The 17,238-nt window shown below is 39.9% G+C and overlaps 1 protein-coding gene across 1 annotated transcript in view; it reads left to right on the forward strand.

The window, feature by feature from the left end:
- Positions 1–17,238, forward strand: part of LOC123366201 (muscular LMNA interacting protein) — a 159,776-nt gene that overhangs the window by 66,605 nt on the left and 75,933 nt on the right. Inside the window, exons 5-6 of the mRNA XM_045009425.1 lie at positions 3,832–5,469; positions 17,122–17,193. Coding sequence (XP_044865360.1) covers positions 3,832–5,469; positions 17,122–17,193 — 1,710 coding nt within the window. The remainder of the gene's footprint in view (positions 1–3,831; positions 5,470–17,121; positions 17,194–17,238) is intronic.

Consider the following 17,238-nt stretch of genomic DNA (forward strand, 5'->3'; position numbering starts at 1 on the left):
CTTGATTGGCAGTGCATGAAAAAAAATGTAGCCTCTGGCCTTCTATGCAGAGTTTGGAAGAATTCAAATAAAGTCTGTTCACCTGTATGAATCCTATACCTGAGTTTATATAGGGTAAATGTGTATTATCCCTGATATGTATGCCTCAAGTGTATACCTTCCTAGGCCATTGTTCTAAAGACACATGGCTGACAGATCAACAACTTTATGTACTCTTCCCATCTTTATTTTCTAAATAATATCTGTTACCCTGTATGTGAAAAATAGAATACATTTTGACTAAGCTGCTTTTTTCTGGTATTCAAACTCCATCTCTACTGAGCCCCTCTCAATATTTCCATGGTAACTCTCTTACTCTTAGTTGTTTAGTATTTAGTGTAGTGGTCAACCCTAAAATGAAAGGAAATTATGAAAATTTAAAATGGCTACATTACTTATACCTGGTGTGGTGGCACGCGACTGTTATCCCGCTACTTGGGAGGCTAAGGCTGGCAGATCACTTGAGCTCAGGGGTTCTGGGCTACAGTGTGCTATGCCAATCAGGTGTCTGGTGGCACTGACAGCCTGGCCAGTTGGTGGATGAAGGACTGGCTAACAACATGAATGATGCACTGTGATCAGTGCTCTCTTTGGGAGGACTGATCGGACAAGGTGATATTACTTATCTGCTAGTGAATTTACCGGTATTATTCACAGAGGCTTCTCTTATATAGGAGTCTACATTGTAAAAGGATCTTAGTTACCAAATCATGGTCAACTTTGGTGATTGTACATATACTACAACATTTGTTTAAAAGAATCACTAAACTCTTCATTTCTTGTTGGTGGGGGAAGGAGAACAATGACTGACACTGAAGTAAATAAATGTTCCAACCACCCTTGGGGGCTTAACTTGCTTGACCATTGCTGCGAAAAAAATTAATGTCATATTCAAAGTATGAAAAGCAGCTCAGTATTTCAAATTTACTAACTTATTAGCTATCACTTCTTCTGCTCCCCTCACTTCTTGTAAGGCAGCAGTGGTTGTTGAAGTAGCCGGGAATCGTGTAGCAGGCAGTGATCATAAAGCAGCCAGTTCTTTCCCTTTTCTCTTCTGTAATGCTCATGCTCCACCCACATGGCATAATGGAGCACCAGTTGCCCCAGAAGCGAGAAGCCACTAGATTAACTCATGTGTTAATGAATTACTAACGGATCAAATGTTTAGTGAATAGGGAGGAACAAACAATGTTCCATGTTAAAACATAGCAGATATGAGTTTAGATTCAGCTGATAAATGATGGCAGATGCACATAAGGCCGCGGGGTAGCCCATCCTTTTTAGTTGTGTAGGAGGGCATGGAGAGGACATTCCTTCATTTTCCCCCTTGTGCCCCTATGCAAACCCAGACACCTTGTGACTGGAGGGTATAGGTTCTCCCCAACTCCTTCTGCATCTGCTAGTGAAGCTGGTCATCCATAGATGGGAGTGAATGGTGCACTCTCTCTTTGTACAGGATCTCGCTTTAGGCCATAATCTAGCCCTTATTAGACAAAATAAACTACAATAAGCTGTAGTTTATCAGCATTCTGGATTCTGCTCTCATGTATCTTTGAGAGTCTGCTTTTCATATTGGCTCCCACTTCACAGACACAATGAAATTTACAAGAACACTCACTTTTTAAAGGAAATGTAAGAATTTCAATATCAGATCTCTGTGTTTGTCTTTGGGTAACCTACATGGAAATCCCAGGTTATAAAGCAGGATGTCCCAGATGTTCTTTTTCTGACCCTATTATGACTGGAGATTCCATAAAATAGCTAATAGGAAAGCTATCCATTAAAACTTTAAAAACGTATTAACCTTTTGATGAATCCAGCCCAGTTTTTCATGTCCTTACTGATCATAAGCGGAAGTAGTAGAAGAAATACAGTATGTTTACATACCTCTTACATGCTCCACACTGTATGGGCACCTCAAAGAAACAAACACCTAAAATAAAAGACTAACTCTTATTATGGCATTGGTTTTCAGGTTTGGTAGCCTCGCCAATAGTTTTGCAAGGTCATAGTTTGTCTGGTGCAATCTTTCTTTAAAGGTGTATGTCTGTGTGTGTGTGTGTGTGTATATATATATATATATATATATACACACGTATATACCATATATATGTGTAGGTGTGTGTATTTAAAACCCAGTTATAAACATAATTATGAGAAACCTAAAAAACAAGGTGCCCATCAAAGAGTTCAGTGTTGCTTCAGCTAGACTGTAAGACCCTTGAAGTAGGGGACATTCTGTTTTATGTTTGTAAACTGCCAACTACATTGCTCAATAGATAAAAATAGTAAGAAGCAAACAGAATGCCAGATGACATTCTTCCCTCTAAACTGCCACTGAACTAATTCCTTATCCTGGTGATAGCACAGTGCTGCAGGAGGTGCTGGTTTTAGCATGAGACATTAAAAATTAGGACCTAACCACTTCTAGCACCTGATTCTCATTTATACAAAGGCACTTTCTACAGCTCTGGCACTGTAGAGAGGCACTGAGGTGGGAGCAAATTACATCTACCCCCACTTTCAGGCCAGTGGTGTAAAGAGGGTATAATGAAATGGGAATCAGGCTCCTAATCTTTAAACGTCCAAATATACTTTCTGTAAGACAGCAGTTCTTCACCAGGGGTCCGGGGCTGCAAGCAGGGTTCAGGGGGTTTGCAAGCAGGGCCAGTGTTAGACTTGCTGGGGCCAAGGGCAGAAAGCCAAAGCCGGGAGGCGTGGTGCTAAATCCTGGGAGCCCAAGCTCTGCCACCTGGGGGTGAAGCCAAAGCCTGAGCAACTTAGCTTAATGGGGACCCCTGTGGCATGAGACCCCAAGTAATTTCCCTGTTTACGACACCCTCCCCCACAATGCTGGCCCTGGCTTTTATATGCATTAAAATAGTTGTTGTGGCACGGCTGGGCTGTGGAATTTTTATAATATGGTGGGGAGGGAGCTCAGAAAGAAAAAGCTTGAGAACCCCTGCTGTAAGAAATAGGGTCTTAGCTCTAGAGTCCTGAACAAATTCCATTTTCCTGTAGGTACTTGTATTCTCTCTTTCTATGTTTCCTCGACAGATTCTGCTCTTCCTTGCAATCCTTATGTGTTGGTTGGCAGCTGATGCAGTCAACCTGAGATGAAGCTGCATTGCAGCAGAGTGTGACTTGATCTATATACACATTCAGTGGTCACCTTTTAAAAGTGAACAATCGTTACCACTCAGTGTCAGTTTCTCCCTGTACTTAACAGAGGAAATACAATAACTGTTAGAAATTGCTGACTTGGCTTTAACCATTATGTTTTCATTTAATTCCTTTCTGCAGGAACAGAATTGGACACTAAATATATTATAGATATTTAGGGCCACATTCTTCTCTCACATCAATTTAACTGTTATTGTGATCACAGTGTGTGTGTGTGTGTGTGTGTGTGTGTAAAATAAAATGTACACTGTTGGGATACCATAACTTCTAGTTGCATCATATACTTACTGACAGCATAATTACTTCAGTTTTTGCTTAAATGGGAAATACAATAGCCTTGAACCTAGAGAAGTGGTAACTTGTTTATATAAGCAAAACAAAATCTCCATCAAAATAATTCATGTGCACTAGTTGTTTGTTCTAAATCATGTCTCATTAGAAAGGAGCCCACCAGGCTGTATCATTGACAGTTAAGATATCCCTGTGCCGTTAGCCCACAATATAGTACTAATATAATACTTTATGCATGATCATGCAACTGATATGTAAGATTTTAACAGTTTCCCTCATCTCACCCTATTTTAACACTTCTCTTTCTTTTTTCCCCAGTTAACTTCTCCTTCTACTTTTGATCATCTTTTTCATAAACCACCTGCTTCCTGCTTAATTTCTCCAACTAAACTGAAAGTAGAATGTGACATTGTTAATCCGAAACAAGTCTCTTCTCTGGAAGAATCCTATAACAAGTGGCAGTCTGCAGCTAGGTCTTCTAAACAAGATTCATCTACGTGTTTTCAGGCTACTGCTCACAGTTCACCTCTTTACATGCCCCAGAGATCACCATCTGTATTAAACAGCCCTTCTTCCAGTACTCAATTCTCCAATAACCTTCAAATGCCAAATATTGTTACGCCTAACTATGTTTACAAAATGTCTGAATTCACAGCATCATCCGTTCCAAGCAAGAGTCCAACTCCAGTTTCATATTTTCCCAATTCAGCAGGAACGCCAGGTTCTCCAGATCAGCCTGTATCTCCCTGTTCTTCTAAGCAATTTAACACATTTTTTGCCACTCCTGTCCATATCACAGCACATTCACTATCACCTAGTCCTAAACCACTCTCCTCCCCATTTTTTGGTTCCTCCTCAACCATATGCAGTGTAAATGAGCCTTGTAGCAGGATGTCCTCTAGTGGAAATCTGCTGAAGTCAGGAATTAGATCCCCTCTGCCAACCAGACTCTCTCTTTTAACTGCTATTCTGAAGTCAGGCCTGTCTCAGCAAAGACCACTCTCCCCTGCATCCTGTCCCCCTACCTTTTCTCCTAACTCCCTTTGCTCCTCAACACTCACAATAGATCAAAAGTTTAAAAGAAGTCCCCCTACTCCTAAGAAATCTGCCTCAAGCTTTTCTATTAGGTCAACCTCTCCAAGCCAAGAGGAACATTGGCCTTTACTATTTTCTCACTCGCCCATTCATGTGCCTTTGTCCTCAAAGCCTGTTTCTACTCCTCGGGCTAGATCCCTTTCCCCTAAAAAGCACCTTCATGCCAGAACACTTTCTCCTGATTCATTATATCCTCTATCATCCACCATTTCTTCCTATAGGAAAACAGTTGTATCCCCCCTGTTACAACCTAAATCATCTTCAGTGCTGCCCCCTGTCCCAAGACACTCTTCTTCCCTGAATCCTGCAATTTCTCCTACAAAACTGTTGCCTTACCCTGTCCACAAAACTCAAAGGCCTGAAAATTCTAGGAGAGTCCACACCTACTCACCCACTTTCACTTGTAAATCATACCCTTTGTCCTCTCCTGCCAATGAAAAAGGCACATTCTCCCCTATCCTAGAAAAATGTTCCTCCTCTTCTCCAAATCTTTTGCACCCAACCTATAAATCAAAAGCAGATTCATCCCAGCTGTCTGCTCAGGAACTGAATCCTGTCTCCCCTACCCCTTCAAATGTCTCAACCCATTGGTCTGCCTCACCTGCTAATTCTACATCGCCTATTTGCCCACCCTATAATATTCATTCCCACTCACCACAAGTTAATTCCTCCTTACTGCACCCAAAACATAGAGTTTATTCCTCAGCTGCAAGACCTAAGCAGTTGCCCACTATATCAGTAACACCATGTAGATCTCCTGTCCCAGGCCAGTCACCTGGTACACCATTGTCAAGATCCAGGGAGCTGAGTTCACCAAAGTCTTTATCCCGGCCTCCTGATCATGAAAGCCTGAAACCCAAGGTACTTGTCTTGCATGCTTATTTTCTAATAGACCTTTTTCTTCATACAAAAATTACATCCATTTTGAATGGTGACAGTAAAATTAAGCAACTGACTAAATTTTTTTAAAAGAGAAAAACTTACTGTATTAATGGTGTAAATGCAAAATCATAACATCACATGTTGCTAACACCATGTTTTACATTATGGAAGCAGCCACGTCAAGAGTTTGTTGTGTTAAAAAATATTGTCATTGGGTTGGAGGAGGAGTTGGTGGAGATTGACTTGTTGGTCGTTGTTTGGCAATAGATTTGATTATCTTTAATTTTTATAAAACTCAGGTAAAACAGTGCTGGATATAATATTAATAACTAAACATATTCTGTGCAAGTTAAGAGAGCAGAGCCTCAACAGATGTAAGTCAGCACAGTTCCCCATTGAAAACAATGGAAGTGCACTGATTTATATCAGCTTAGGAGAGGCAGAGAAAGAATCTGTCTGTTCTCTCGGTTTTCACTCTTGATCTCTGCTGCTGTTTTGCCCAGTCCTGGCAGCCTGCTACAGTTCTGGCTAAAATCCCAGCTCTTCTGCAGCTCTGTCCTTATCCTTGTGCCTCATTCTGCTGTGTCCACATGCTGAAGAAGAGCACCATGTAGCTGAAAGCTTGTCTCTCTCACCAACAGAAGTTGGTCCAATAAAAGATATTCCCTCACTCCACTTGTCTCCCTGCTACATTGTAGACACGTCATCGCCACTAACTTGGTTGGTAAAGTGCTGGCTAGATTCTTGTGCTTCTGTGTCCTTGTTGTAAATTCTGTGTTATGAAAAAAGAAACCTCACGACTGCATTTGCTGCTTCAGATAGTCTGCCCTGCACTCTGCTGAATCAGCTGTCTCTCCCGCTGTTTATCACTCAGAAGAAGAGGGGGAGAGTCCCAGCAGAGGGGGGACAAGCAGTAAAGGCAATTGCTGTAAGAGGATTTGAACATCAGTGACTTTTAAAATGCTTAATGTGGAGTGTGGAGTAAGAAAGAAGGAATGGGAGAAGGGGGGAAGAAAGGGAAAGTGGGTGGGCCAAAAAGGATGCAACAGATGTGTACATGTGAGAACAAAGGGAGCTAGAAAACAGAAGAGAAAAGATGATGACAGAAGCAAATAGAGTTCATGGTTTTCTGTCCTCCTTAGTCAGGATTCTACACTCTCCATTTTTCTTTATTCCTCTTCTTTCTTACCCCTCAGCTTTCCTCTTACAGCTGAAGTACAGTTACGATCTTAGGAGTGATGTCCTACTTTATTGAATTATTCACAGTCCAGCTACAATATGGTTTCCTGGATCAAGTTGCATCAGGTAGAAGCTCCTAACAGCCTTTAGCGTGTCCAAGAAGTTGTGACAATTATAACTAGCTCAAGCTAGTCAAATTCAGACTAGAAATACAGCACAATTTTATCAGTAATATTTACCAATAATTAACCATTTCATCAGATATGGTGGATTCTCCATCACTTGAACTCTTTAAATCAAGATTGAAGGTTTTTCCAAAAGAAATGATCTTATGCAGCCATAAGTTACAGGCCTGATGCAGGAATCGCTGAGTGAAATTCTATGGCCTGTCGTTATACAGCAGGTCATCACAGATGAGCATAAGGTTCTCTTCTGGCTTTAACATCTATGAATTAATTAACGGTTGATAACAGTATCCATTCAACATCTCCCTCCCCTGTTTTCATGGAGTTGGTCCAAGAGCTCCACAAGCTCACTGGTTTGGTAGGCCTTTGCTCATTTGTTGATGCTGGTTACCACTCTGTCTCAAATCTTCCCTTTTTTTGGAAGGCTTGAGGTGAGACAACTCCAGCAATATGTGGAGTCCACAGGTCTCTTTGGCCCCAATCAGTTTGATTTTAGCACTAAGCACTGCATAGAGACTGTAGTGGCTGATTATTACGGCACGGTGTAACAAACTGTATATTTGAGTATGTACGATGTGGCTAAGCTAACACTGAAGGAAAAACCTTAACTTTTGGAATGTGTTGACTTTTGAGTGCTGATTTTGCAGCCTTATTGCTGCATCATCACTAGTTTTGCATTTATTAAAATGACTCTTTACTAGCTGATGTGCTTTCCGCAATCCCATCCAAACTGTTTTGGTAACACAAAATCAAAGTAATAAATAATGCTTTCTCATCAGCAGAGTGTGGTTTACAGAACAAGTGTCTTAACGTAACATGACAGGTTTGGGTGATGAGCCATTTGTGCTGCTATTAATTCAACAAAGATTTGCTACAAAGGGGACAGGAATTATACAGAACATATTGACCAGATTTAATTTTAACTGAGGGGAAATGTCAACTTTAATGTAAAATATTGATTAAAACATTCAGCTGCCAGCTCTGCTTTTCTTTTCTTTCTGATTGTAAGGAATGTGCCATGCTAGCTTTATATATATACATCCCCTTTGTACCCACGGAGGAGAGGGCAGGGTTTGCCATGTAACTGAGGGGCCTCTTGCTCAATCACAGATACAGTGGAGTATAATTATGGGGATCATGTTGAAAACATATTTTAATGTCAAAATATAAATGAGAATGTACAGAAAAAATATTTTTAGCTACGATGCAATGACAAATTAAAAAAAATGCTGTCTATTTTTAAATAAGTTTGAGAAAAGTGAGTAGCAACTTTGTGGCCTCTCACTCCTATTGATTGACAAAAATTAGGTCAGACCCAGCTTTGCAGCGGGTTTAACATTCTCTGTCTTAATTCTCTCCTTGCTTAGAAAACACTTCTTTCCCAAGATCTCTAAAGCCTGGAAAGCTCACAGAGTAGCAGCTTTCTCAAATTTAGGGATGGCTGAGCTTGTCTAGTCAAATTTAAATCACAATCAAATAGCCTGAGTTTGAAAGTTTGACTTGAACATTAAAGAGATCATATTGTGCTGACAAGAGAATGTGAGTTGAAGAAGAGCTCTATGTAAGCTCAAGAGCTAGCCTTTCACCAAGTTGGTCCAAGGAAAGTTATTACCTCGCCCACCTGGTCTCTGTGAGGAAAAAGGGCAGAGAAGGGGAGAGAATATCTCAGATGGAAAAATTAAAATAATATCTAAACCATGTTACACCATGATGTTATATGTGTTGTGAAGTGTGCAGCTCATTTTGGGGCACTGTGTAATAATAAATATAATGAATTAATGTTTGAATCAAAAGGAAAATGACTCCCTCTATAGCAGTTCAGCCCTTCTCTGGATATCTTTAAATCATCCCTGCCAGTGGCACTTCTGTCCTCGTCTCTTAAAAGATATGATTCAGCAAAACACTTACACATCTATATGACTTAAGCATGTGAGTGGTCCCATTGATTTGCGGGTCTCATATCCTTTACCTGAGTGCTTGACTTCAACAGAACTACTGTGCTTAAAATTACATATATGTTTAAGTGTGTTGCTTGATGTGGCCACAGATTCTCCTGAAGCCCATATTTTTTTTACCTATGGTACAGATCATCCTTCATGTATTTCCCACAAAATTTCTTGGGGGGATAATAATCCCAATCCTGTATATCCCCATTCTGGAAATAATACTACTCTTTCACCTCTAAAGACCTATGGTGAAACCTTGGACCCTGGGCCCACTGAGTAGCCCCACTGAAGCCAGTAGAAGTATTCATGGAAAAGCTGCAGAATTATACCCTCAATGTGTTGGGCTCAGCTGAATTGCCAGTTGTCTATATTACAAAGAACAGCACGTAATTTAGTAGTTGGCAGGCTCTACTTATGCACAGCTGAGGACTGGGATAGGAGAGGGATGTAAATCAGGATTTACTGCAGGTGGATTGACACAGCAATGTAGGGCTACACACAGTGCACCTGTCTGCACTGTGGACCTGATCCGAAGTTAATTGATGTCCCTGGAAAGACACTGGTTGACACCAGTGGGCTTTGGATCAGGCCCTATACCTGCATGAAGTCAATCCTGTTAGTTTAATGGATACCATATTCATCCATTAAAAGAAAAAAAACCATATATTTTAAATTTCACAAGCACCTGCTACCTGTAAAATACCCCAGTTCTTTCTATTGTCTGTTTTTTTATAGTGACCCTCACTGTACAATCTAAACACTTTTGTCACGTTTTAATAACTGTGGAATGGAAAGTAATAATTGAACCTGCAACTTGCAGGCACTAACTGGATTATTTTCTTTCAACCCTCTAATACATGTGTTCCTAATTTTAATCACTTGCAGATTAACACATTTTCTCATCACATGCAAGTTAAACATTTTCTCATGTTTATATCTTGGCAGTATATGACCTGTTCTTGAACCGTGCTTTCACAGGTGAATGATCATTCTATTTCAGAAACAGGTCTCAGTAGCACTGTTTGCATCTGGCCCTCTTCTTGTTTTGTGATCACAGCCTGTGAGAATAAGATCTTGCAAAAACACATGGCCTCATCCTGAGCAGTGCTGAGCATTTGCAGCTCCCACTGAAGTCACAGGTGTTCAGGTCCTCTCAGCATCAGCCCTGCAGAAGGAAAAGTGCCTCAGTGGGTCGCAGCTGAGGATACCAAATTCAGGACAAACTGCTGAGAAATAGGGCAAGATGACCCCAAACTGGTGACATTACTTATTATGTTATACCAAGCCAGTAACAAAAGTAAACATCTGCCTCACCACAGTGGTTAACAAGAAGTCAAAAATGCAGTCTCCTTAGGCATTCCTGCCCTGGTTTTACCACCCAGACACTGGATTATATGATAAGTGTTAGCTGAAACCATTTTCATCAACTATAGGGTCCTTCTAATCCCAAGAGATCAGCCACTTAGCCAGGTCAATATATAACTCAGATTTACCCAATAATCACACTGACGCCAATCCTTTAGTAACTAAAGCTAAAGGTTTAATAATAAAAGAAAAGAAGAAGACAGTTAATAATGATTAATAGATCATATACATACAAGTGATTGCAAAATCCTTATATCAGGCTTGTAGCAGTGATGCAATAGACTTCTGGTTTGTAAAGTCTCTCTGGTGACTTCCAAAAGATTGGAAGCTCCTCAGTCCATAGTTCAAAAATGCTCCTTTTAGTTGTAAATCCACAATCGAGAGAATCAGGGCAGGAAACATGCACAATGGAGATGTCTCAGGGGTCTTTTGTATTTTCTGCCATGTGCCTGGAAATTTACTGTCTCAAACAAAGCTCATAGCTCAGTGCATGGAAAGTTACTGACCCAAGATGGAGTCCAGGGTCACATGAGCATATCACATGTCCTTACATGCTTTGATGACTCAGAGGGGCAGCCATTGCCCATATTCTGGCTGAGGCATCTCCAGGAAAGGTTTACTGGGCAGGAGAGTTTCTTCTATGACCTATTGCTAGGGTGAAGTGCCCTTAATGGGCCAGCAACACATAGGTTTCTGGGTCTGATGTAAATTCTAGCCAGGAATAGAACACATGTATAAGATACCAATGCATAGCCAATATTCATAACTTTAGCTACAAAGATGCATATAAACAGGATAATCATACTTAGAAAATCATAACTTTTCCATTAACACCTTACATGACTACTTGGTACAAGATTTGTTGTAATTGTATAACAGTGGTACTATCAATGATATAAATGGTCATATTTAATTATACAGCATCACAGCAACTACTTGTGCTTAAATTTAAATACATATGTAAGTACTTTGCTGGACAGAGGCTTGTATTATTGGAAATTACACCTGTGACATTACTCGGGGTACAATATGGACTGTTGAACAGCTGTGTCCCCTCAATTCTTCATCCTGGGTCCCTTTTACACTGCTTCACTGTGAGAGCAACCACTCCTGGTCTGCCCACACACAGCGTCCAGCATGTAAATTACTCCTGGCTATACTGTATGAGTGCTATGGCCAGCCACTCTTGAATTACAATGCAGAGCAACACCAGCAAATTCCCAGTCCCAGACTTTCCCCAGAAATGCCTCTTATACTGTCCAGCCCTCTCCTGGACAACTCAAGCTCATATAAAGGCTGTCATTTTATTAATAGAAAATGATATGCACAAAACCTGTTATTTCAAATGGAGTTTCCCCAAACACTTCAATCCAAGCACACTGGCCTAGATAAAACAATAAAACACGTTTATTAATGACAGAAAAAAAATGAAGTGATTACAAGGCATAAAAGTCCAAAGTTGGTTACAAGAAAATAAAGGTAAAACACAACTAACTTAACAAATTAAGTGAATTCAAAGCAAAAGTCTCTCTTACCAAGTGCTTCAGCAGACTTACTGGCTGAATTCCTTTCAGACAGGATCCTGCCCTCAGTCCAAATCTGTTTCTTTGTTCCTCCGGTGTTGTGGCTGCCATGGGTAGAGAGAAAGGGAGGAATAATTTGGGTGTCTGTTCCCCATTCTTATACTTTTTCCTCTTCTTTGAGAATCATCTTCAGCGGGGGTTCAGGAGACAAAGTCTGTGGGGCTGGGAACAGCCAGTTGTTTCTTTTCCAAGATGTAAATTTCTCACTCGCCTCTTTTTTTCCTGCCAAAGAATGGCTGATTAACCAGGTGATGGTTGATTTCATATTGTTGACCTCTGGCTGAGGTGTCAGTTGGCCTTTTGTCTCTGAGACACTGGTTTGTGGCTGCTTCCCCAGGTTTGGAATATGTCTTAGTAACATTGTACATAGAATCTTATAACTTTACATACAAAGTTGCCACACATATTTTACCAGGACAGTAATGATAAACAAATTATGGGTTTTCAAATGGTACCTCACAAGGCATACTTTGTACTGTACAAAATTTATAATAGTTTTGTAAAATGACTAAACCTGGGTACAGACTGGCACCACACCTACTTTTAGTTATCACCTGGGCTAGTCCAAATTTTCCATAATTTTTTTCCACGGAAAATTGGGTTTTCAATTACATGATTTTTGTGTGTGTGGCACTTGTCTGCTTCCTTTTAAGTTTTGATTTTTCATTTGAAAACAAAACCAAAACACAAACAACCCTATTAGCATTTTTGGCCAAAAATTCAAGTTTAACAAAAAGACAAAACTTTCCATAGGAAACAAATCCATTTTCCAATGAACTCTAGTTATCACCCTTGCCAGTGAAAAATTGTTACACATCCCGCAAGTAAGAATATTGTTAACACAATACTAGTTACAATTCAACATTAGGAGATTAGGAAACTTTGCTTCTTCTATTGCTCATTTGCATTCAGAAACTGTTGAGCTTTCTTGTCTCCCTTTTTATTTCTCTCTTTTCCTTGCTCTTGCTTGTTTTGCTGTAGTGTTGAAAACACTGTACTCAATGCCTCAATTACAGGGTAAGAGAAGCATTCAATACCAGTACATTGTCTTAAACATGTCCTTTTTATTTCTATGCCTCCTACATGTTTGGCTCGCAGTGTAATGTCCCCAGCATGTGTTCTGATGAGGACATCACTCCGCCATTGAAGGGCAGTCAGGCATGTAGGCTTGTAAAGAATGTCATGAATTTTTCTGTACTTCATAATGTTTCCAATTTTCCTGTCTGATAATCTTGATGTCGGTTCCTCATCCATGTTGCTCCCCATCACTCTTTTCTTTCCCACATGCCCTAGCCTCCTCATTTGTCTTAATCTTCTCCTTATTAGGGTGGAGAACTTGTCTTCTGGCTGTGTAATGTCTTCCCACAGGCTGTGTTCCTGGGAAAATGTCCCAGACAACAGACACTTCTTTCAGCCTTTCTAAGGTTGTACTTCTGGAGTGAAATCCTGGCAAAACTCTCACTGATTTCAATGGGGCCAGAATTTCACCCCTGAAGTGTTGAATTTTCTGACTTGGACCACTTGTTCCTGCAGTGAAAATTCTCAGAGACGTTGTGTCCAGGGGCGGCTCTTGCTTTTTTGCCGCCCCAAGCACGGCAGGCAGGCTGCCTTTGGCAGCTTGCCTGTGGAAGGTCCGTTGGTCCTGCGGCTTCGGCGTACCCGCCACTGAATTGCCGCTGAATCCACGGGACCGGCAGACCTCCCGCAGGCAAGCTGCTGAAGGCTGCCTGTCTGCTGCCCTCGCAGGGACCGGCAGGGTGCCCCCCATGGCTTGCCACCCCAGGCACGCACTTGGAGCGCTGGTGCCCGGAGCTGCTGCTGGTTGTCTCTCCCCTGAAATGTGGGAGGGGATGACCTCCCTATGCATAAATCTGTATATGCTTAAGACTTGCACATTTTTGTTTTTACGTAGAACAATTCAAAGATTGCATGGGCTTTGAAGAAGCCATTATGATCTCGGGAATATCCATAATAATTTTAATGAAAAAGCAGTTGGTCAAAAAGGAATGATACAATTTCTAGGAACAGTGTCTGCACAACTTTTACCAGAGCTTTTAAGCTTTAGTCATTGTGTGTGTGTGTGTGTGTGTGTGTGTATGTAGATTATATATATAAAATATTAAACACAACAGAAATACTGTGCTTTATAACAACATTAAAAGCTGAAATTTCAAGGAATGAAATGAGCTTGCCCACAAAATCCACATATGTTTACATACAATCTATGCTTATGTGAGAATATCAAATTTATTGAACATTCAAATAGGAATGCAATTATTCCATTTGCTCCTGGATTTTTACAGTTTTAATCAGTATGCCCACTCTTGAAATCTGCCCCCTCCCTCCAGTGTTATAAGATCTAAACCCAGTAATTTAAAATTAAGATCTCTCACTCTGCCTTTCATTTACTTTACTGTGCCCAAGTATTGCAGAAAGCTGAGAACAATGTGTGAGTGTCAGGAATAATGAGATAAAGGTGAATGAAGAATATTTAACTCTGAGTATCTTCTCCTTGGTGGTTTGTCACAATACATTACATGATTATTACATATACTTAATTATAGATTTTCCCTTTACAAATCTATTTTCCTTATTTTACATATTTTTTCAATCTGAATCTGTTTCCATTGACGTCAACAGAAAAATGCTACTTGCTTCAATAGACGGAGGACTGCAGCCTTTTCTAATGTGTTTGTGCTTCGTTGTATATTATGACACTGACTGTTTCCTGGCCTCATATCAGCTTTCAGTATTGTGCATACAACTGTGCACATGCAATTAAATGTGAGCACAATTAGACCTTTAGATGCCCCTATCAGACTTGCAAGTGCATTCAGATCATGAGGCACCAAAATATGTGCAATTGCTGGTGCAAAAAGATGCGCCTATAATACTGAAGGATTTTTTTTTTGTTTTGAATATTTAGCTTCGTATATATTTATATACCAATATGTATATATGTAAATTTGTTCATCCTCCATCCCTGGAAACCGTGACTGGTAAGCTCTCCTGGCGATTCAACAGCACACACATTCCACAAGGTACCTTCACCAAGTGTCTTTATTATTATTTCTTGGCCGGTGCTTTAGATACAGCACAACGCAGCTCTGCCTTTTATACTGCTTGCTTTCTTTTCTAAGCTATCCAATTGGTGAGCTAATTACTCCAGTAGCTTGTCAGATTCCCTACAGGTGCAAGTGATTCCCGTAAACTACCTAACTACCTCCTACTCTAACTACCCAGTGCCCTGCATGTCCTAAGTGATGAGGGTGCTGGCTGCCCAAAGGGGCTCTATTTATTGCTGCTAACAGCCCCCGTCACAGTATATGGTTTGTATTTTTAAAAGCGCTATACAGACATTGGAGAAAATCTACAAAACCACTCAAATGATGCAGGAGCCTAACTCCCATTTTCAAAAGTGACTTAGATGCCTAGGAATTTCAATGGGGGTTAGGAATATAGGAGCTTTTGAAAATCCCACTAGGTGCCTATCTCGATCCTTAGGTACCTAAATACCTTTACAAATCTGGTCCATAGCTGTCTAAAGTTAATTGAAAATCAATGAGTTAGGCTCATAGGTCTCTTTTGAAAATGGGAAGTAGGCTCCTAAGTCACTTAAATGTTTTTTAAAATTTTAACATTAACTAATACACCTCTACCTCGATATAATGCTGTCCTCAGGAGCCAAAAAATCTTACCGTGTTATAGGTGAAACTGCATTATGTTGAACTTGCTTTGATCACCGGAGTGTGCAGCCCCGCCCCCCAGAGCACTGTTTTACCGTGTTATATCCGAATTTGTATTATATCAGGTTGTGTTATATCGGGGTAGAGGTGTATCTTGATCTTGCAATTTCCCACGTGTAGATGTAGCAAACTGCAGGATCAAGGCCATATATAACTGCTGTGACAAACCTAAGCAAAGATCATGACAAAAGAGAGGAACTTTTTCTCCCAGGTTTTTTTTCTTCCATCAGTCTGTTAAAAAAAAAAAATCCCAGTTAGGGAGCAAATGTTACAACATTTGTGTACAATAGTATTCTTGTTGGAAGAGGTGGATTAAGAAAAACCGTATTACTAGAAATAAATTATGTAGAAATTAGATACTCATGAGGGCAGGAAAAAGTATTAACTGAAGTACCCAATAGTAAAGTTTATTATTCAATCTTTAATCTAATAATTGACTTGCCTCCAGTACAACACAGTGAAAAAAGCAAAGTAGATAATTTTGTTACTTTATTTCTAGAACTGGATGAACATGGCAGAAAAGTATTCATTAACATTTGTTCACATGAAAACCGACCATTCACTTTGGTGGTATTTGTGACAATTTTTTACTTACTTTTTTTTATTGACGATTCATGTGAGTGAAAGTTTGTTCATCAGAATATTTGTGAGAGGAAAAATGTCACAAATAATCATACACAGAAATAATGATATGAACAGTGGTGCCACCCCTCACAATATGGTATTTTTGCTAAAAGCCCCAGGTCTTGAAATCATGTAATTATATGAGAATCTGAGCTTTCATTTTTTTTAAGAAGTAAGTTTCAAGCTCTCATAGTTGCAGAGCAAAGCTTGAAAGTATGAACCCTAAAGGCTCATAAACCAAAAGGTAAATTTAAAAAAAAATCTAAAATGTATTATTTAAAAAAACCTCATGATTTTAAACCCAATCTCATGATTTTGGCAGGCCTGATTTTTGATTTTTTGGAGGCGTGAGGTTGGCAAAACTGTGAATATTGCATGACTATTTACAACGGAAGGGACCACAGAGACGTCTTGAAAGATCTTCTTGGGTTTGGAGTTACCCAGACAGGGATCAAAACAATACCACATGTTAGTTGACCAATCCACACAGCACAAATAGCAAATATCCAGGCAATAGGGGCCTGAGTCTGCTCATTAAAATCAATGACAAAACTTCCATTAGCTTCCATGTGGGCCACTGAGGAAGCCACAGTTGAAGTGAACAGTTCATGAGAAATAGGTAGGTATGCTCAGTCCTTCCACTAAGTCATTGCAAATAAAAAGAAAACTTGTAAAAAACAAAAACCAAAACCCAACAGCTTTCTTTATGAATACTTTTCCAAGTTAATTGAAGAAATTGTGTGCTGCTAACAGTTCCCAGCTCTACTTATGTCTTATATATAAAATATTCATGTGATTGTTTTTTAATAACATTTATAAAACCATGAAAATGGCACCATGAAATGAAGCCCATGTAGTTCTTCTGTAAGAAAAAACTTTTTCAAACCAAATGTAATCACTTTATCATTGATAATTTGTCAATGAGATTGGTAGAATTAGCTTTAATTCTATCATACCCTTTTTTTTTCATTCCTATTCCTGCTTTCTGGCTTACCCCTTCTAGCAATACAAGATCAAGACAAGCTACAAGGCTTTTGCAGCAATCCCTACAAACACCTTGCTTATGGAGCAGAAGGTTAGTGTTTGCTCAAGAGCATGAAAATTGCCTCATGTATTCAAG

Source organism: Mauremys mutica, chromosome 3, assembly GCF_020497125.1.
Source record: "Mauremys mutica isolate MM-2020 ecotype Southern chromosome 3, ASM2049712v1, whole genome shotgun sequence".
In the NCBI taxonomy this organism is placed as follows: Eukaryota; Metazoa; Chordata; order Testudines; family Geoemydidae; genus Mauremys; species Mauremys mutica.